This window comes from Trachypithecus francoisi, unplaced genomic scaffold (genome assembly GCF_009764315.1).
Source record: "Trachypithecus francoisi isolate TF-2019V2 unplaced genomic scaffold, Tfra_2.0 Lachesis_group4, whole genome shotgun sequence".
NCBI classification, from domain to species: domain Eukaryota; kingdom Metazoa; phylum Chordata; class Mammalia; order Primates; family Cercopithecidae; genus Trachypithecus; species Trachypithecus francoisi.
The window spans coordinates 42089448-42111287 of NW_022681469.1; the positions used below are offsets into that span (position 1 = coordinate 42089448).

The 21840-nt window shown below is 41.5% G+C and overlaps 1 protein-coding gene across 3 annotated transcripts in view; it reads left to right on the forward strand.

Annotated features, from left to right (window-relative positions):
- The first annotated feature begins 3437 nt into the window (after positions 1 to 3437).
- WNT2 (Wnt family member 2) overlaps positions 3438 to 21840 on the forward strand; it is a 47009-nt gene continuing 28606 nt past the window's right edge. For all 3 annotated transcript variants that reach the window (XR_004433025.1, XR_004433026.1, XM_033193429.1), the window contains exons 1-3: positions 3438 to 3866; positions 5984 to 6210; positions 11433 to 11710. Coding sequence is in view for 1 of the 3 variants with exons in the window: in XM_033193429.1 (XP_033049320.1) it covers positions 3784 to 3866; positions 5984 to 6210; positions 11433 to 11710 (588 nt within the window). In the remaining 2 variants the exon portion in view is untranslated. The remainder of the gene's footprint in view (positions 3867 to 5983; positions 6211 to 11432; positions 11711 to 21840) is intronic.

A 21840-nucleotide genomic window follows, 5' to 3' on the forward strand; every position in this document is an offset into this window, starting at 1 on the left:
TGTGAATAGTGCTGCAATAAACACACGTGTGCATGTGTCTTTATAGCAGCATGATTTATAATCCTTTAGGTATATACCCAGTAGTGGGATGGCTGGGTCATATGGTACATCTAGTTCTAGATCCTTGAGGAATTGCCATACTGTTTTCCATAATGGTTGAACTAGTTTACAATCCCACCAACAGTGTAAAAGTGTTCCTATTTCTCCACATCCTCTCCAACACCTGTTGTTTCCTGACTTTTTAGTAGGCATAGGCATGGGCAAGGACTTCATGTCTAAAACACCAAAAGCAATGGCAGCAAAAGCCAAAATTGACAAATGGGATCTAATTAAACTAAAGAGCTTCTGCACAGCAAAAGAAACTACCATCAGAGTGAACAGGCAACCTACAGAATGGGAGAAAATTTTTGCAATCTACTCATCTGACAAAGGGCTAATATCCAGAATCTACAAAGAACTCAAACAAATATACAAGAAAAAAACAAACAACCCCATCAAAAAGTGGGCAAAGGATATGAACAGACATTTCTCAAAAGAAGACATTCATACAGCCAACAGACACCTGAAAAAATGCTCATCATCACTCGCCATCAGAGAAATGCAAATCAAAACCACAACGAGATACCATCTCACACCAGTTAGTATGGCAATCATTAAAAAGTCAGGAAACTCTCCATTTTTAAAGGGTGGAGATGGCTCAGTAGAAAATGAGTTCTCTTACACTGCCCTGGGAGATTAGACAAACAATGGATCTAACTAAGAAAATAGACTGACTCATTTGGCTACAGTGCTATACTGAAGTTATAAGCAAACTAACATTAAGCTCCAGAAACAGAATTGGGTTCTGTATACTGTAAATGAATTTTACAGTCAATTCTGAGATTTCTCATTGAAGAAATCAAAAATCAGTTGTTTAAATTAATAAATCTAAAGACACTCTGACCCTTTCTTTCCTTACGTCATCATCTGCTATAGCTAGGCTGAAGTCATATGCAATTTACTTCATTATTTATTAACTCTTCTTTAGGATGGTAGTTTTGATTGCAAAAGAAGTAAGGTTTGCTGTAACCTTCTTTCCTCCTAACTTTCTTGAGCATTTCCTAACTATGTCTACTAGTGAACACCTTATCTTCAAAGTGAAGGGGTCCATTGAGAGAATAACTACAGACAAGGAGTGAGTAAAGGCCTTCTTGGCACGACAAGAAGTTATGCTGGAGCTAAGTAACGGTTCATAAGTGAAAGGGGTGGAGAATGGGAGGGAACTGGAATCACAGATCTGGAAGAGACAAGTCATTGAGTCCAGACGGCCTCTAGACAGGTCAGGAAGGGGTGTTTGGGTGGACCCTTTTTTCACATCTGGATTTAGCTTCACTCGAACATTTTCAGCCTTTTGCCTTTCACCAAAACCAATTTCTTCTTGCGAGACATGTGGCACCCCTCCTCCTGCCCCAGGATGAGGTCCTCTGGCTTGGATTTAATTAGTTTTTAGGGATGGTCCATTCCTTTTCCAGGAGGTCTGTTTCAGGTTTAGGTCATTCCATTGGCCTCACCATCAACTGAAGGGCAGGTCTCCTGGCCACTCACTAATTCCCTGGGCGGAGAGGAAGGGCCTGTAAGCTGATGGTCACATTCCATGTACTTCTAACACCCCTTAGCTGCGAGGACACGATGTGCTGAGATGGGTGGAACTTGAGTTGGAGTTTTTAGGTGGTTTCAAATCGTATTCTCCATGAGAGAATCATACAACTGCCTACCTTTCCCAACATACACATCTACACTCCTACTTTATTCACGGTAGAAGTGAAATTTTGGATTTTGGCAATGTTTATGTTTCCTGGGAGCCAACCACCTTTTCTTTCCCAAGTGTCTGGATTTACTTCAAGAAACTGCGGGACAAAGAAGGGTGGAGGTAAGCTTTAGTTTATTCCCCTGCTTCATGGGGGAAGGAGGTTTGTGAGCAGAAGCATGGAGGTACATGAGAGACATGTTGCTCTCCGGTGCCTATCATACCCTCTCCATGGCCGGCGTGCACACACGGCGAGCAGAAACTCTCCCCCGCCCCGCCGCCTGCCGCCGCATGCACCCTCCCTGCACCTCCCGCCCGACCGACGCAGACCAAGCAGAACTTCCCTGGGTCGCGGCCCAGCGATACGGAGCGGCCCTGGCGAGGAGCCCTCCTCTTCCCGAGTCGTGGGTGGCGCGGTGCTTGTTTCCCTCCCCTCCCTTTCCGGACCCAAACGGGGATGTATCTGGGTCAGCCTGGGAGGGGCCGGACCTGCCAGGGACCAGCGTGGGGGAAGGGGATGGCGATGACAGCATCCTTCAGGTTTTTGGCGTCTCTGAGCTTCGCCTCGTCCAGCCTCTCACCGCGCTAGCGGCCGGCGAGGGCTGACGCTCTGGCCAGCCCAGGCCCGAGGGTGGGCGGGAGAGAGGGAGAGCCCGTCCTTCGGATCTGGGCGGCACCCCCTCCCCCACGCCCTGCGAACAATTCGCCTCCCACACATACACACAGGCGCACACTCTATTCCCCAGAGCACGCTCCTCGGGCGGGCAGTGAGTCCCTCCACCCCAGGAAAAGAGCAATGGAACAGTTCACGGCCGCCACGAGTTCCTGGTCTTCCTTCCTTTCCGGTGATAAACGGCGCTGCTACAAGCCAGCTACTGCTCAAAATGCTCCACCCGCGGGCCCGAGCCCCTCTCTCTTGGCTGGGCGGGGGCCCAGGTCCAGGACCGAGGGTCCCTTAATCTCCACAAGGCGCACAGGCTGAGCGCCCGGGCGGCGGGAGGTGCAAGGGCGCACACCCCCGGCGAACGCCTGGCTGCCTCGGTTCCTCTCTATGTGATCTTTTGCGCTCCGCAGCTCCGGAGAGGAGCTGGATGTGCGTAAAAACTGCATCTTTCCTGGGTACTTTGGCAGATACTGCTGGGTTAGGTCCCGAGGGTCATGTACCCTCCAAGTTCCCCTCCCTATGGGCTCTGTATATAAGCCCAGCACCAAGGAATCAAAGCCAACAGGTCATTTCGCTGAGGCCTGGCTCCTCCCTAATCTTGCCCTGCATAGACGCGGCAGCTCCAAATTTACAAGTGCTAGCCCTTCATCCCAGCGTCAGGGAGAGAAGCGAAGCAATGAGTTGAGAATCATCTCTGGATTCTTGTATCCCATGCATAGTAATCTCCTTATCCCCCGGCCCCCTTCCTCGTTGCCCCACATTGCACGCTCAGGGACTTGTTTGCCAGCGGATGGCCTCGGCAATCCGGAACGCGCGCTCCTAGAGCCCACGGATGCTCTTTGGCCCGGAGCTTCCCTAAAGGTGCCTGTATTCGCGTGTGCTCGCAACCATGCAGCGGTGTTCCCCCTTCCTGGCCTCACCTCATCCCCAGACATCTCTTGCCATCATTTCATGCACCCTTGTCTAAAACTCCGCGCTTCTCCCCACCCCCGCCAGGCGCAGCACCCCCTCCCTCGGCTGCGCCCGGAGGGGAGCAGAGCGGACAGGGGCGCGCGGGAGGCGCGCAGAGCTTTGGGGCTGCAGGCGCTCGCCGCGCCTGGGGAATTGGGCTGTGGGCGAGGCGGCCCGGGCTGGCCTTTATCGCTCGCCGGGCCCATCGTTTGAAACTTTATCAGCGAGCCTCGCCACTCGTCGCAGACGCGAGCGGGGGGCGGGGGCGCGGCGAGGCGCCGGCGGCCGTGACGAGGCGCTCCCGGAGCTGAGCGCTTCTGCTCTGGGCACGCATGGCGCCGGCACACGGAGTCTGACCTGATGCAGACGCAAGGGGGTTAATATGAACGCCCCTCTCGGTGGAATCTGGCTCTGGCTCCCTCTGCTCTTGACCTGGCTCACCCCCGAGGTCAACTCTTCATGGTGGTAAGTACACGCGCGCGACCGCGGGGGGATTTTGGAGATCGGAGTGGGGACCTCATTGGCCACATAGACCCTTCCTGACTGCGTTTCCCCGCGGCCGCAGCAATCTCGGATTCTGGCCCGAACCCTGGCTACTGCCCTCTTATCGCCCCATGGTGAGCCCCTTCTCTTTTCCCGGAAGATCATTTCAGCTTTGACAACTCCATAAAACCACATTCCCCCACCAAATGAGAGTTCCGATGTTTGGCTTATTTGGATCCAGCTGAGCGACAGCAAAATCAGCCAATTTCTTATCCTGTTGAGAGACGTGCTAGCCCGGTCTCCAGCTCTAGTACAGACGTGTGTGTGTGTGTGTGTGTGTGTGTGTGTGTGTGTGTGTGTGTGTAAATTCACCTTGAAAACTACAATCGCCTCCCCCGCCCCACCCCCCTCCCAAAACTGCCTCAAGGTAAATCGACGGGCCAATTCAGGCAGTCAGGAGTTGTAGAACCCAAAGCGTGTGATTTTGTATTATTTCCCGTCCTTCCACATTCCAGGTTCACCCCAGTGGGGCGGAAGAACATTTTGCTGCCTCCAGGTAGAGACTATGGCTTTAATGCAAAGCTACAACCCCGGGGTCTGTCTCTAAGATGTTACCCTGTTCACAACCGTCCCCGCAAAGAGTAACTTTGCTGCTTTCCTTTGTACTTTGGTCTGCAATTTACTTATTTTTGCATACTGATGGAATGTTGAACCATAACAGGTCGCTGAAAGTTCCAAAGGCAAATTCCCTCCGCATCTATAAGCTGTTCTTCATCTGCCGACTTTCTGGTCTTGGAAAGAGATGGAGTTGATAGCCCTGTAATTTCCTTGCACCTAAAAGTTTCAGAACAGATATTAAAATATTGATTCAGAGAGACCCGTTATTGTGGGCTAATTTTTAAAGAATCTGGTAAGGGGTCTCAGCTCAATTACAGACTAGAGCAGGGAAATTTGTAGGAAGACACTGGAGCTCTTCAAAGGAGCAAGGCAATGCGCTGATGGGAAGAGGGGTTCAATTCCTTCCTAAGCCGGCTTTGAACAGGGAGGCGTTTAGCCTTGACATTGCTGACACAGGATCAAAGATTGATTTATCAGACTGACCATTTTTCAATAAAATGACTATTTCTGTTTCCATGGGTGTATAAACATTATTTATTGCTCAGGCTTTTTGTCATATTGTCTCTCAGCTGTCACTTAAATATATTTTTTGGAAGTCACAGCTGTAACGATTTTATGATCATATAAAATAATGAAAATACAAGAAAAAGACATTCTCCTTGTTTGATCGCTTCAAAAGACACCTATGGCAGCTTGGGTTATATAAAAGGTACCTTTCTAAACATTTCATGACTAATAGAGAACATCTGGGTAGAGATGATGATGTAATTTTTTGTTAAAAGTTTCTTTTCAAAAAGTACTTTATGGAGCTATAACACTGTTTGATTCTTCCAAACATTTAGTGTCCTTAATAACAATAGAAAGAATTTTTTCCAAAGGATCTTTATAAAAGCCAAAAAGAGCTACAAAATGGAAATATTTAAAAGGCTCTTCAGTAAGGAAAGAACAGCCTGTCTGTGAGGAGAGTGTAACATCAGATACCAGCAGGTGTTGATTAGACAGATACAGACAGTTCTTAAGACATTCTGTCAAATAAATGGGAACGAAGAGCTTCTAAGGTCAGCTTCCCCCAAAGCCAAGTCCAGACACATTGTGTCACTGAGATCTGAACCTTCTTGAGAAAAGTCTTCCACACATTCTCCCTAAGACACATTGCTTCTTACCCATCATTCATTTCCCCAGATGCCGACCTCACCTCTGTCCCCCCGCCCAGAGCATCATCTAGTGGACCTAGCTTCATGTCCAAGAGAAGTCATCACAGCATTTTGGGGATAACTTCTGCAAGATCACTCACTATGCTTGCCTGCCTTGGCTGTTTCTCCACTACATTAAAAAGTAAAAACCCTTGTTTTCTAATATCACCAGAAGGATAAGGAATTCATATTTGAAAAATGCTTTGAACTCCTCAGTCTCCCAGGAATACCGAGTCAGGCCTCTCTGTTCATGTTGCCCTCACCTCTGTGTTGATTTTTCCCTTATAGGTACATGAGAGCTACAGGTGGCTCCTCCAGGGTGATGTGCGATAATGTGCCAGGCCTGGTGAGCAGCCAGCGGCAGCTGTGTCACCGACATCCAGATGTGATGCGTGCCATTAGCCAGGGCGTGGCCGAGTGGACAGCGGAATGCCAGCACCAGTTCCGCCAGCACCGCTGGAATTGCAACACTCTGGACAGGGATCACAGCCTCTTTGGCAGGGTCCTACTCCGAAGTAAGTCTCCTGCCTTCACCCACCCCTATGGCTCTCTACTCATGCACAGCTCCCTCACCCTGTCTTCAGAGACCCTGCTTATCTTCTATTGCATTTTCTTCCATCAGAAGTTTGTTCTGTTGGGCGTCATTGTCCCTGTGTTATAGGTGAGGACTAGAGAAATCAAGGAACATGTCTAGAGGCTTACAAGAGGTGAATTCAAAGGGAGAAGTAGAAGCCCAGGTTGTTGTCTTTTCATTCTTTGCTCTGTCCATCACTTCAATACAGCACATCCTCCAGGTTCAGATTTTGTCTCTAAGAGACGAGAGAGAAGGAGCCACAAGTCTCTTTTGAATTTGTCCTTGTCTTTCTGGGGCTTCCTCCAGAAGAATTTGAGCAGATCATCAGGATAGAATCTTCAAATCTTTTCTCAGCAAAAAATGATCAGCATTGCAAAAACACCACGTAAGTGTTATTAAGAAGCAGAGACAAATCTCTACTCACCACTTTTCACCTTCCATTCAGCTACTCAACCTTGAGTCACTCTATGACTAAATTCAACATTTTTCCTCCCAACAGACTGTAAATTCTATAAGAGCAGAAACTAACCTATATTCCCTGCACCTTGCTTGGTGCCTTGTGTATTGCGGGCCCTGTCCATTCATTATGATGAATGAGTGGATAAACTTGTAGTGGGTACTTATTATTTTCCAGTTACATTTTAAGCAATAAGGATAGCTATGGGGGATAGAGGTGGGAAACATGAATACATAGAGGTTTTTTTCTTCCTTAACAGGAACCTTAAACATGTTCTAATTACATAGTAAACTTCTTAAAAGTTCTGAATATGGAAAGTAGCTCACTAGCTAATGCACAATCAAAGAAAATTAATTGAAAATCATATTGTATTTTCAAATAACGCCTGTCTGCTAACCTGGCATTATTAGCATTCTCCAAGAACTACCACAGCCCATTTGCTATTAGAAAGTCTGACTGATAACACAGCAGTTTATGTGCAAACCCCCAAAATAGGAAACTTTATACTTGTTTTTTGCCTACCCCCCCAATTCCTAAGAAAATCATCCGGACTGTGCACTTGGTAATGCTTAACAGAGGGTGTTTCTATCATGTAATCATCACAGCCCTAGGGTTTTATGAGGCCAAATGCATAACTGAATGTCTCTAAAATCCCCCAAGGGCGTAGTACTCTCATTCTTAGAGTATCCCTAAAGTTAATTTACTGCGATATTCTGCAATTTTATTCTCTAGTTTAAGAACTATATTCTTCTGCATTCCTTTTGGAGTTTCGATATGACATCGCGAATTTTTGAAAGGTTAATAATAAATTTCAGCTTCATGGAATTTTAAGACTTCACCTAGATTATCTCGCAGTGAATCAATTAAAGAAACTAGACCTTGTTAAAGAGAGTTTGCAAATATCTAGCACAAGTAATCTTTGGCTATATTATGCATGGCTTTCAGTGTTTAAAACGTATCAGGATTTTTTTTCAAAGTGCTTACAACCATTTTGCAATGATTTCAAATTAGATATGCATCTCATTTATAATATGATCATCTCTGGATCTAATAAGGTGTCTACATATTTGAATAAAACCTTTAGATCACATATCAAAGAAAGCAATATTGACGAGTGATCCTAAAGAAAATATATCCATCAAAGCTGGGGATTCTTTCATAAAATACTGTAACTTAATCTTAACGCTATTAGTTTCTTCAGAGCTGTAGAATTGCTGAGAGGAAGGAGGTTAGAACTAGAGGCAACAGCCAGGCTCACTCCTGTAATCCCAGCACTTTGGGAGACCGAGGTAGGCAGATCACTTGAGGCCAGGAGTTCGAGATCAGCCTCACCAACATGGTAAAACCCCATGGGTGTGGTGGTACATGCCCTTAATCCCAGCTACTTGGGAGGCTGAGGCATGAAAATCACTTGAACCTGGGAGGAGGAGGTTGCAGTGAGACAATATCTTGCTGCTGCATTCCAGCCTGGGTGACAGGACTGGAGGAAGCAGAATTAGTTTAACTTAGTCTAGGCCTCAGGTAAATAAGAGATTCTAACTCATACTTCCGTCAGATTTTTTTTCAGATGAAGCAGGATACTTTGCCAAAGTACTCAGAATTTAAACCAGTCATGCTACACAATTTCTTTCCATTCTTCACAGAAGGCCAGGTTCCCTCTCAAACATTTATGCAAACTATTGTGACTGTCAGTGATGATTTTGTGTTGGTTATGGGAGGGCTGAATTTGGCCTAAAGCAGCTCATCTTGGAAATAATCAAGAAATTCCAATGAAGCTATCCAAAGATTTCTACAATTAGTTGCTTAGAGAGAAAGTTACATCCTAGAGTTGTGGACATCCAAATATGCTCATAGATGAACAGGAAAGGCAGCAGGCAAGACCATTTATAAGAAGAACATAAAATTACCAAAATGTCCCATGGTCATAGAGAAATGGAGAAAATTTGCCTATTTGGCTTTAAAGAGTCAGAGTAAGACAGAACAATTTTTAGAAACATTTGTAATTTACTCATTCAACAGACAGTTACCAGTCACAGGCAGAGAAACAAGGACAGAACTAGCAAATCTAAAAATATCCCTGCAAGAATGCACCTCCAAAATTCTAGAATTAGCCTTAGAAAACACAAAGGTAATTAGGTCTCATCCTTATAAATATTTTTTTATAAAGCAAATACTTTAAAGAGAGTCAAACAACCCATAACCTTCAAGAAACCCTAGCTTCTAGAGTTTTGTCTTCCTAGGTAACAATCTCTCTACCCCAAATAAAAACTGTGCCTATGTACTTAGTAGACATTGCTTGATTTATCTCCATACAAAAATTAGAGAAACTTCAATAGCAACACATTAGGAAATATAGATGTCACCACTTAGATTTGGATTTTGTTTCATTTTGTGATAGCTTTAAAAAGAATCTTTCTAAGAAGAGGCCCAAGATCAAAATTTGTTTTGTAACAAAGCCAGCTCTTGAAATGTGCTACTACTGCACACATAACATTTTAGTGATTCATCTAAACACTTAACTAAAAACATCATAGGGTTATATCTACATGGTACCAAACCATCTGGAGGTCAAATGAAAAACCAGTCAATGTGCTAAATTTTTAATTTAAATAAAGGAACATCTAGCTATTCAGTAATGTGTTTGAATAATAAATGACAAATATTTAGAAAAGTCATATTTTTGCTTTAGAAATTATTTCTGAAATGAAGCAGATTGTGATTTGTTTTCTTTCAGTCAACAAGTTAATGTAATTGTTTCCAAGTTATACCAGGATGAATTCTGCACCTAGACAATTTATATCTCTTGTTGCTTTCAAAATACTGTCTGGTTACCTGATATACTATCATCCCCATCTTCCATGCCTTGCCCGTAACAGACCACCTCATAAAATGTCTCTTCTTTCTCCTTAAAAAATAAGACTAGTGCCACATACTGAAGCTTTTGGGAATTTCCTCCTCTATGTGATCTCTCTAAACATGGGCACTGGCTTCTAAATCCCAAACGAAGCGTTAGAAGATAAATGGGGTAACTATGGAAAAGGTATTTTCCTAAACTGTAAAATGGATATAATAAAAGTTTCGTTTATCTGAAAGCCACTACCTGAGATTAAGTCACATTAGCATGTATTAGTCACCTTCTTTTACAAAACATCTCCATTCCACTTAGAATATCTGTGATCTCTATAGTATAAGCTGGGACTCTTTAAAATAGCTCTCATAACCATCATATTTCCCTCTGGAGAGGACTACCTGCTACCTATGGCGAATAGTCATATAATTGATTTTACCTAACTACAGGGCATGATTGATTCCTTTTTTGATGGTTCGAGGTTTGAGGGGTAAATATTTTCTGAAGGCTGAGGTAAGTGCCATTTAATATGGTGTAGATATGTTTTCCTGATTTTTAATAATGAGACTAGCAGAGCAAATATTGCAAGGGATGTATAATAAATTTTAACACTGAATGACAAACGGAAACAAGCAAGGCTTCAATGCGAAAAGGTGGTTTGCTCTCCCAGCTGTGTGGTTCAAAAAGTCACACTCCTCTTGACATATTGAATCACCGAATGGTTCTCTGTTTTCTGCCTTGCATTGGCATTAGGTTGTCCAGCTTCTATTTTGATTGTTAATATATTTGCTGCAGCAACCGTTAATAAAAGGGCATGCTAATAACAATGAAATACAGCTCCACTTGAAAAATGAGGTGCACACGGACCCCAAAGAGCCTTATATCTGTCACTATACCACAACACCGTGTTATGAGTTACTACAGATTATTAAAATAATTTAATGTAGTTATTGCACTGAAATATGTACCTTTCAGCCTGTAAGTGAAAGTAGCCTGTGCTCTAATAAAGAACAATTCTAAGAAAGCACCCCAAAGGGTTCTTGCCCAAGTCGAATTATAGGCGGTAAATTTGTTTCCTTCCAGAAAAACCAAAGAAAAACTTTTCACTGTCTTTTACCCAATACCAGTGATTAGTGCAGGTGTTCCAGAAGAAAGTAAATTCACCTTAATAGTTAGACATATAGTATGTAACTCAAGGATATTGCATATTGCCTTCAGCAATCTCTCAATTACTTATGAAAGTCAATGCCAAGCCAAAGCTCTCCCGTGTTAATGCAAGGGGCTGGTTACTGTCAGAATTCTCTTCCCACCTTAGTCCCTAGATTTCTTTGAATTCAGTATTTCATTCTCAATAATTTAAATGCATATGAGTATCTTCAGTAAGTCCTGGAGGTTTGGAAGGATTTTTTGAGGAAAGCTATGGTGCCATAAGTTCCCAACTATATTGTGGAATGATAGAATTGTAGCATTCAGACTGTAAAGTAAAGAAAAAGGCCTAGAGATGCTATGCTCCTCTCTTCTAGGACATCTAGAGCTCTCTGTTGAAACCGGGCAAGCCTGTGTTTGAGACTAATGTGAAGCCAGGAGCTGGGCAAGGCCATCTTTTTCTTTGATACTCCTTATTTAAGAAGAGCTGCCATATAGATATCTAAATTGACAAAAACCTACATTAGATGGAGATGATTCATATTAAAGAAAGAGCCCGGGCTCTGGAAAAGAACCCTTCAAGAATATCAGTACCTTGTTGTCTAGTGGCAAAGGTTGTCTGAAACAGAGCAAGTATTAAACAATTATCATATGAAAGTTATTCAGAAATAGTGCTACTGGACCACTTTTAAGAAAAGCATTTTTGTTTCAGGTAGTCGGGAATCTGCCTTTGTTTATGCCATCTCCTCAGCTGGAGTTGTATTTGCCATCACCAGGGCCTGTAGCCAAGGAGAAGTAAAATCTTGTTCCTGTGATCCAAAGAAGATGGGAAGCGCCAAGGACAGCAAGGGCATTTTTGATTGGGGTGGCTGCAGTGATAACATTGACTATGGGATCAAATTTGCCCGTGCATTCGTGGATGCCAAGGAAAGGAAAGGAAAGGATGCCAGAGCCCTGATGAATCTTCATAACAACAGAGCTGGCAGGAAGGTATGGAAATGCAACGGTGCTCATTTTGTAGGCTGCATGGCTTTATAAACCACTTAGGCAGAGCTTATCTTAAACTTTCCTAGAATTGATAAAATGCTGTGTAGTCACAACTTCCTACTATCCGCTAGCCATTAGCTGTTTGTTCTGAAGAATACCAACAACTAGGTTGAAATATTCCCACCCACACTCCACCTTCCTTCCTACAGCTAGTTGAAGGAGTCCACCCATTGCGTTTGGCATTGTGTTGATTCGAGTCTTTTATGGTCCCTCTGGACACTAATCATTTAAGCAGAAGATACAATCTGTGGGTTAGGATAGTGCTTCATCCTACATAGCAACGGCACATTGAATGCTTATATCTAAGGGATGTAAAGACCCAGAGCATCTTTTCTTACATGTATCATGAAAACAACTCACCAAGCATGATTCGTTGGCTTCTTCTAGATTTGGGGATGCCCTCTTTTGGAACCTGACCCAAGTCTCACTCATAAAAGCCCCACCTTATTGTTTCTGGTGCTGGATAAGTAAGTGGACCAGGGGAAGACATGATCCCCAAAGGGTATTCTGTCCGCTTCTCCTCTAGACCTGATTAACTTCCTGGGCTCCAGTCAGTGTTCCCCCTCTAACCACCATTTGTTAAATGAGGAAACTGAGGCCCTCAAGGTACTCAAGGTCACAAGGAAATTAGTAGAAAGGACTAGAAAGTCAGGTTTCAACACCTAGTCCAGGGGTGCTTTACCTGAGGATTAAACCATTTCAGTGCCAATGTTCTGACCCATTGATGACCCATGTCTTTTGGGATGGTGATACGACCAGAATAACTAGAGAATGTAATGCTGTACTTGATACTTTTGTGTGGAAAGCATTAACTGGCTGGGTGAATCAAATATTTGTTCAGAACTATTCTAGAATAATCTAATTGCCAATAGGAAGAGATAACCATAATTTGTCTTTTATCACCACAACATAAAAATGTGTTTGATATTAATATATAAAGAAAAATCAGCATAAAATTGAACGGTCCCTGAAGGGGCTTTAATAGGAAAAATAATAGAAAAGAATGGATGAAAACCCCTTTACTAGGCTCCTGGAGAGAACAAATCTCATTTAAAGGAAGTTGGAAGGAAAGAACTCTTGCTTAGCACATGGTATAACATGAGTGTGACCTGAACTGTTTACAAATAGTACCTTTCTTGAACTTTAAAAATCAACATTCCTAATTTTCATGAATTTATGAACTTACAGTCGCTACTGCCAAGAAAATAGACTATGGTTTTGCAATCCTACAACTATTGGTAATTACCGTTTGTGCAATGATTTGGATAAAAAAATTTACACTGACCTTTGTCTTAACATTGATAGTGCATGTATAAGTTATAAAGTGTGGTGTCTTTGATAGGAGTGTGCTGCTTAATTGTTCAAACAGGGTATATGGTTAGATTTCTCTATTTGGAAAGATAAAAGCATATGGTCAGATGTTGTATCCAAAAGAACATTGACTTATCAAAATAAATGTTAATTTCACTAAATAGGTCATTAGATATTGAATGTTTCAACTCTTCAAGACAATAGATCATACCTATTATATTTTAGGCCCTGAATAAACACAACTTTTAATGTAAATCACATGATTCTTCACCATGTAGAGGTGAACAGCTGTCAGGCCTCAGATATTCTCCTGCCTGCTCTGCAAAACTTAGGAGGCTACTTTTGATTGGAATAAAAGTGCACACGCTGACTTTTTAAAATGTGGCTTTAATTAATGGTGGGTGGGCAGACTTTTTCAAGGAGATGCATGATGTCAGTGAATATGAACTTTAATGAGAGTAAATGTATTGAGATAAACATGCGTCTCTAATTCTCTTCTTGCGGTCATTAGACCCCCAGTCTCTACTCCCGCTTCGTACTAGCAGAAGGTCTGTGGAATCAAAATGAGAACAGGCTGGGCTTGTGTTTGAAGGCAGGTCTCCTGAGCTAAGCCTCCAACTGGCTTGGCTCTAAGGCTCTAGAAAGCCCCCACCTCCCAGGGCTGACGGTAACGTCGGTCCACTTTGTTTCTTCTTCTCTGTGCTTTTCAGTATTTTCCAAATTGGCCAATATGAACATCTACTTTTTAAACTGGGAGAGGTAGGGGAGAGCAATATATTTTATTTTTATAAAACCATCTATTCTGAGATTGTTCTGTTTAGCAAATGTTAAAAGTCAGAATTCATCACTGCCATTCACCACGGGCCTTAATTTTTCCCCAATATTTGAACAATTTATTTATTATAGCAGTTGGTTAGAGCACCCTCATGTGTCTCTGTACTGTAATATCATTTTAGATCCTCTGTCCTGTATCATTTATTTTAATCACAGTTTCAGCAGAATTTATAATGATTTTTTTCTTCCATGTTTACTTGAATGCTCATCCTTGATTGAGTCTAGTTTTCCACCTCCAATTAGGACTATGAATAAGTACCAAAAAGATAAGCCTGTCTTGTTCAAAACAAATATTTTATGAAGAAGGAAATTCTATAGCATCCTTCAGCAGCTCTGTTTAGGTCTAAAGAAGCCATGCTATAAAATCTTCCAAATTATATTTTAAGATAGCTTTAGGTAAATTACATGCAAAAGGTCAACATCTGCCATTTATTTCTTTAATGAGCTTGCAAACAAGCACTTTTTAAATTTGTCCACTCTTCCAGCCTGGGCAACATGGTGAAACCCTGTCTCTACAGAAAAATACAAAAAATTAGCCAGGTGTGGTAGTACTACTACCACAGCTATTCAGCTACTATTCCCAGCTACTCAAGAGGCTGAGGTGGGAGGATCACGTGAGCCAAGGAGGTTGAGGCTGCAGTGAGTCTTGATCGCACCACAGCGTTCCAGCCTGGGTGACAGCACGAGACTCTGTCTCAAAAAAACAAAACAAACAAACAAAAAAGTTAGTTCACTGTTTCTTCTAAGATGAAATAATGAAATAATCACAACTTCTTTAAATATTCCTAAGGGAATCTGTATCAAAATAACTCATGTTTCCAATCTTACTGCCCTTCCATCGCTCTGAAAGTTTCTATAAGAGTAAGAATTTCCATAAGAATAAGAGGAATTCCATGAAAATGCTTTCCCTAAAAGGTGCCTCTAACTGAAAAATAGAAAAGAACATGGGACTTCAAATCAGATGCACCTTGGTTTTAATCTTACAATATCAGTGACTTTGCTCACTGAATCTGCTTTTCCTCATGTATGAAAGGGCATTTTGTGGTGCTACAGGAAGACAAGTGTAAGGCAGATAGCATAGAACCTGGCATGTAATAGATGCTTAATAAAAGTTCTTTTCCCTTCTGTGAAGTTAAGATTATTTGTAAGTCAGGTAACAGAGCTAGGCAGAAGTCCATCCACCTGGAATTATTATTTAGGATTCAATCTGATCACTCCATCTATCTATAGAGTCATCTTCTATTCAGTTAACATACTTATAAAACCAGACATATAGTATTTTTCAATTTACAAAATACTGTCAAATGTTTTATAATTTGATCTTTCCAAAACTCCTGTAGGAATAAAAACGAGCATTCATATTTCTACTTTTCAGATGAGAAACTGGGCCTGAGAGAGATAGAGAGACTAAACCAGGGTCATAGAATCACGGAATACTAGATCCTGGGAGTTCACATCCGCCCCTGTTCTCCCATGTGCCCTTATCTACATTTCCATATTGCCTTTGTTGAGTATTTCTGAGAAAACAAACAATATTTCTATATGTACAGGGGAAAATCCAGTAAACTACCCTTGAAAGGTAGTTTACTGTTGTTTTTTTTTCCTTTGTGTGTGTCTTCACACATTTTCTAAAATGAATGTGTATCGGTTTTTAACGGCAAGAAAGAGTTGTTTTAAGTGCTGAAAACCTAACAGCCAGTCATTGTGAGCACACCCAAACCAACTTAACCTTTTTGGAGGATTCACAAAATTTCAACAAACGGCACTGCAACATTCAGAGCTCTGTTCTTGTATTTTGGGACTAACTTTGGTTCGACAGATATTTTATTAAGGAATTACTTTGGGAAAGGCATCAGTATTAAATCAGTGTGGAAAAGAATAAAACAAAGCAGCCCCTGACCATAAGAAACTAAATTTTAGTCAAGGAGACAAGTGTAATACAATTGCAAGGCAAGGAATGCTATGTGGTATAATAACATAATCAGCCACACGGCCAGTTAGCTGAGGAGATAATGGTTGTATCAAAAAAAGAACTGGGTGTTTGAGCTGGAGATAAAAGATTTCCCATGTTTGAGATAGGGAAAGCACTTTCCAGGATGAAGGGACTTCAAGACAAAGACAGATATTGAAGCAGGAAGTGTATCATAAAGTTGAGGAATACAAGAACTCTAGGGTGGAGTTCAAGACTGAGAGTTAATGGGAACTGAGGCTGAAAATTTGAGTTCCAGCCAGATCTGGAGTCATTTATTTATTTATTTATTTATTTATTTTTTTTTTGAGACAGCGTCTCACTTTGTTACCCAGGCTGCAGTGCGTGCAGTGGCACAATCTCGGCTCACTGCAGCCTGGACCTCCTGGGCTCAAGCGATCCTCCCACCTCAGTCTCAGTATTTGGGACTACAGGCACATGCCACCATGCCTGACTAATTTTGGGTGCCTTTTGCTTGTTTGTTTGTTTTTCGGTAGAGATGAGGTTTTGCCATGTTGCCCAGGCTGTGTCAAACTCCTGGGCTCAAGGGATCTGCCCAAGTTGTCCTCTCAAAGTGCTGGGATTACAGGCCTTGAGCCACGGCACCCGGCCTGGAGAGTCTCAAATACTGTGCGGAGACATTTGGATGCCACCGGAAAGACAAGAGGAAGGCATTGAACAGTGAGAGAGAAAGTTAAATACTTAAGTTTAATTTTCATGCATTTGTTAATTTCTCTGGAATCCACTTCGATAGAGTGATAGCTATCAAAGTTCAAACCTTCTGTAATATGTTTGAATTCATGACTTAAAAAATTAACTGGGCAAGGTGGCATGCACCTGTAATCCCAGCTACTGGGGAGACTGAGGTGGGAGGATCACTCAAGCTCAGGCGTTTGAGACCAGCTTGGGCAACATAGTGAGATCCCACATCAAAAAAACAGATTTACTAGGAAAATTGTGAGAAATTTGTCTCTCTTTGAATTTTATTTTTAGCCTTAAATATACATATAAGTACTGATATAGTAAGCTTCTCGGTGTTTATTAATATTAAAAAATTAGCATATGGCAACTGTGTCGATATTTACATTTTCAACATGGTAGTTAATGTCGTGATTGGCTACTCTACTCATTGGGAGCTCTTAGTTTAGGAGTTCTTGACTGAGGCATTATGGAGGATAAGGCCCTGGAATCAGAAAACTGGCTCTAATACTTGAGCAAAATCTTGCACAAGTTACCAAACGAGGGTTGCCATATAAAATAAAATACATACGCATATACACCAGGTGGTAAGCAAGCCTCAGGAGTAGGTACCATTATTATACACAGTTTGCATATGAAGAGACTGAGGTTTAGCAGGGTGGCCAGAATCAGCAAATAAATTGAATGTATTTGCTCACTGAAATCATCTAAAATTCAAACTTGACTTGGCATCCTGTATTTTCTATGGAGAAGCACAGAGGGTGAGGGGGTCCAAAATTTCTAGTTCCACTAACCATCCAAACAAGCACCACCCAAGGTGAGTGCTGCGGAGCACTAGGGCCTGCCCCTGAGCATGAGCATGGCCTACTGGGCATTGGGACAGACCAGATACTTCTAAGTTCCACCTTCAGAAAGTGCCTCCAAAGTAAACAGAAATGGATATTGTACTACATGTAAGTAAAACCTTACAAGCAAGCAAATCCAAATTCTAATAAAGACTTTTAAAAAGACGTGTTTTTTTTTTGAGACCTGTCACCCAGGCTGGAGTGTGCAGTGGTGCAATCATGACTCACTGCACAAGGCTCAAGTGATCCTCCCACCTCAGCCTCCCAAGCAGCTCAGACCACAGGCATATGTCACTGTGCTCGACTAATTTCTCTTTTTCTTTTCTTTTTTTTTTTTATGTTTTGTAAAGACAGGGTCTTACTATGTTGCCCAGGGTGGTCTGAAACTCCTGGGCCCAAGTGATTCTCCTGCCATGGCCTCCCAAAGTGCTAGAATTACAGGCATGAGCCACTGTGTTTGGCCGAGACTTTAAAAAATGAATCCCTTGATGCCATTTAAAATAAATAATAATAAATGAATAATGGGTGTGACCTAAGAGAACTGGGGCATGATGACAAAGAAATCCTACTCTTAGACAGTAGGGAATATCAATAGGAAAGAAAATGCCAAAGCCATACTGAACTGCAGAGCCACGTTGCTTTAACCTCCTATTCATCCTGACCCTCCCTTCAACAATCTTGAGCATCTTTATGGGGTATAAATTTCACCTAGTAGGTATTTGTTTACTTACTGGTCTCCTTAGTTCATAAAATGAAAAGCATTTTTAAAAGTTAGATCAGTTCTGCCAGCCTCACCTCTGTCTTGTTGGACCCCAAAATAATATGTTCTTGATATTAGAGATCTTTATTTATCATATGAATCAAAAACTAACCAGAAGTCAAGTCCCAAGACAGGGAATAACTCTTAACAAAATTGTTACAGCTCCATGTAAAGTTCTATTATTAGTGGAAAATGTTTTTTAGACTTGCCTCATTAGTCAATAAGAATTATTATATATATGGTTAGTCAATGGTAATGTTCTTGAATTCCACAAATGTAAATTCCACACCTTATATTTTCTAGCTAAGCCCACCCACAGTCACTGCTTTTAAAGAATGACAGTGCTCAAGAATCACAATGTCTTATTAAGTTAATAAATGTTTCCATAAGCAAATCAGCTGCACAGGTTTTTAATAAATATATTTTTTCTTAGTTCCAGAGTGTGTATGTTTAAAAGGTATGAGTTGGCCCAATTTTCAGTAACTTCTATCTTAGAGATGTGGACCTGTCAAAAGGATTTAATTGTTAATAAATGTACTTGGCTTCAAGCCAGCATCTGAAAATTAAATGATATGTTTTTAATGAGAGTTTCCCTCAGGAAAACTGATATAGATCCAGAAATATATTACTGACTTTGTAGAATATGCCCAACTAAAAAGTGAAGTACTAACACTTCTTCAAATGCTCAAGTTTAACTAAATAATTTAGTGAAGACACAGTATATGGAGACCTAAAATAAATTCTAACTAGGATTTCTAAGACAAGTTGTTAAGTTGGCAAATATTTCACACAGCATAAAATGGACTGCCTTCTTTCTGATAGGAAGAAAATCAGTATGACATGACATAGGGTTCATAAACTTTGCAAAATGCAGGTACCTACAAGAAAAAAGTTCTCATGTTCTGCAAAGAAGTTTTACAAAGACACTGTAAGGGCTGCTTGGACTCAGTCTTCAGAACTGACTTAAGAACCAAAACTTCCTTAGGAGAAGTTTGTCTTTATAACTGGCAATATAATTCCTTTTAGACTATAATTAGATATGCAAACACTAAGTGTAAAAGCTTATAGAACTCACCGAATCCGAGGAACATGAGCCCCAGAGATTGGCAAACCCTAATATGAAAAACACCAGCAGAGTGACGTCGACTTTGGTGTCAGACAGACTTGGCTTATATCCTGCCTGCCTGGGTTATCTCACTTACTGCCTGTGAGATCTAGGGCAAGCTCCTCTACTCCTGGGTGTTTCAACATCCTTATCTATAAAATGGGATAATAATAGTATATATCTTATGTGGTAGTGTGGACTAAATAAAATAGTGAATATAAAGTGCTTGGCATGGTTTGATATATGGTAAGAACTTAATGAATGTGATGCCTCAGTATTATACTCCGACACAAAGTTAGAGCAGAGAAATGTAAAATAGAATTGTTCTAGCCTATGCAATGCATGTATTTTCTTCTTCCATAGCCTTTTTTTTTTTTTTTTTAACAGACTTCCGCATCTGGTATAGAATGCTAATATCTAGAAGTTTGTTTAAAAGAAAAAAGAACTTTAAAAAATAGAAGTTTCTTAAATTTTAAAATTAGAAAATAGTCTTTGCAGGTCAAAGGCTTAAAATGCTCAAAATAAATAAAAAATGAAGGGCCACATGAAAAATCTGCTAAGATTTTAGCACTGAAGCAGTTATGAACCTACTGAAGAGTTTTTGTTGAGAATAGTTATATATTAAGCTAAAAATGGTTTCTATGAAGCTAAACACCAAAAGAGTCCTGCTGTCCTTAGAAGTCATCAAAAAACTACTTTTTTAGTGTAGCCATGTCACATGAACAAGTATTTATTGACAGGATGCCACGGAGTAAAACTTAGATGGGATTAAGGCACCTAGAGAGGAATGGGAACTGATTAAAAATTGTGCTGGTCAGTTGGTGATATTAAGAACCATGGGGGCTGGGAGAATTGAGAACAGGAGCATATGAGAATGCTGAAAATGGAATCTTGACAGCGACCTGCATTAAGAATCAAAGAAGAAGGAAGTAGAACAAGAGACTTTTCAGGAAAGATTCAAGAGACAAAATAGAAACCAGGATGTGACTGTGTCATGGGCTATGGCCTTGAGGTTCTGAAGGAAGCTTTCAGTATCCCACATTAGCAAGAGGCAGCAAGTCATTGTAATTGATTCTTATTCTAGTTCTTTCTCTTCCTGTTGTAAAAACAGTGCTTGCACATAGTATCAAAAGCAACAGCTTGAGCAGTGCAGAAATGTATATCATAAAATGGGACCGTTTTCTCCCCTCACTGTCCTTGTCTCCTTCTAGAACATTTCAAAATGCAAACTGACTCAAGGATGTGAACGGGACATGTAATGTTTCCCCTCTTCCTCCCAAACTTTATTAAAATTATAGTAATGGAAAAAATGGTTTAAATTGACAATAAGAAGAATAGTAAAAGAAATGAAAGAGCTTAATGAATTTCTGGAAAGTAGAAAGCAAATGAATAAATTGTAGCTCATAAAGAAGGATGGAGAAGCCACAGTCTAGAAGAATAAAAGCAAATGGGGCAACTGCCAACATGGGAGGGAAGAAGCCCTGAGAATGTCCCAGATATAAATAAGCCCTGGAGAGAAACATAGGCCTGAAAGTTGGGAATAACTGAAAATTCCATCGATGGAATAGGGAACCCCAACCCCTCCCTTCTCCCCATGAGCAGGCATTTAACATCCCAGGCTTTCTGGAGTTAGAGTCCTCAGCATAAGAGCCAGTGTCCTGGGTGCAGTGGCACCTGCATGTAGTCCCAACTGTTTGGGAGGCTGAGGTAGAACGATCACTTGAGCCCTGGAGTTCAAGGCTGTAGTGCCCTATTATGGTGCCTATGAATAGTCACTGCACTTCAGCCTGGGCAACACAGCAAGAGCTCATCTCAAAAAAATAGTCACTGTCCTGCCAACTCACCAGAAAGCAACATTTTTTTGGTCCACAAGCCCCACCTCTACAACCAGAGTTCCTGAATGCCTTTTTACTACTTCATTCTTAAATATGAAGAGACTGTCCAAGGATTATCATATATTAGACTCAATATAGCAGCAAGAAAGAAAAAGACAAAAAAATTGCAGGAAAATTTCTCCAGAAGAAAAAGCAGTTAATTCAAGGATAGGAGAACTTTTTTTTATAGCCTAATCAGTCTCCTCACAGAGATACATAATATTGACACCCACAAATAAGAATGGAAGCCTTGAAAAGGTAACGATCAGAGAAGAAAGAATTTGGAAGATAAAGCCAAATAAACCTCTCAGAAAGTACATCAAAAAGTCCAAAAGATAAATGTTTATTAAGGAGGTCCATAAATGCCCCCCGCTCTTTTCCACTTGAGTTTGAAACCAACTGAAAAATGGACAAATGGATGGACTAAAAGTGTCAGTTTCGTGACTGAAGAAAATTGCCCTAGAGGAAGCGGGCTGGAAGCACAGTGCTCCAGAGCAGCCCAACCCCGAGCCAGGAAGACTCACCTGCCACAGGCTGGCCCTCAGAGCCCCTGCAGCAAGGGAGTCACACGCTAGATGGTAGGAGCTGATCACAACTCATTTCCACAGGCTACCAGATCCCCAAAGAGAAAGAACCCAGGCACACAAGCCCTGCTCCTTCCTCTAAACTTACCAGT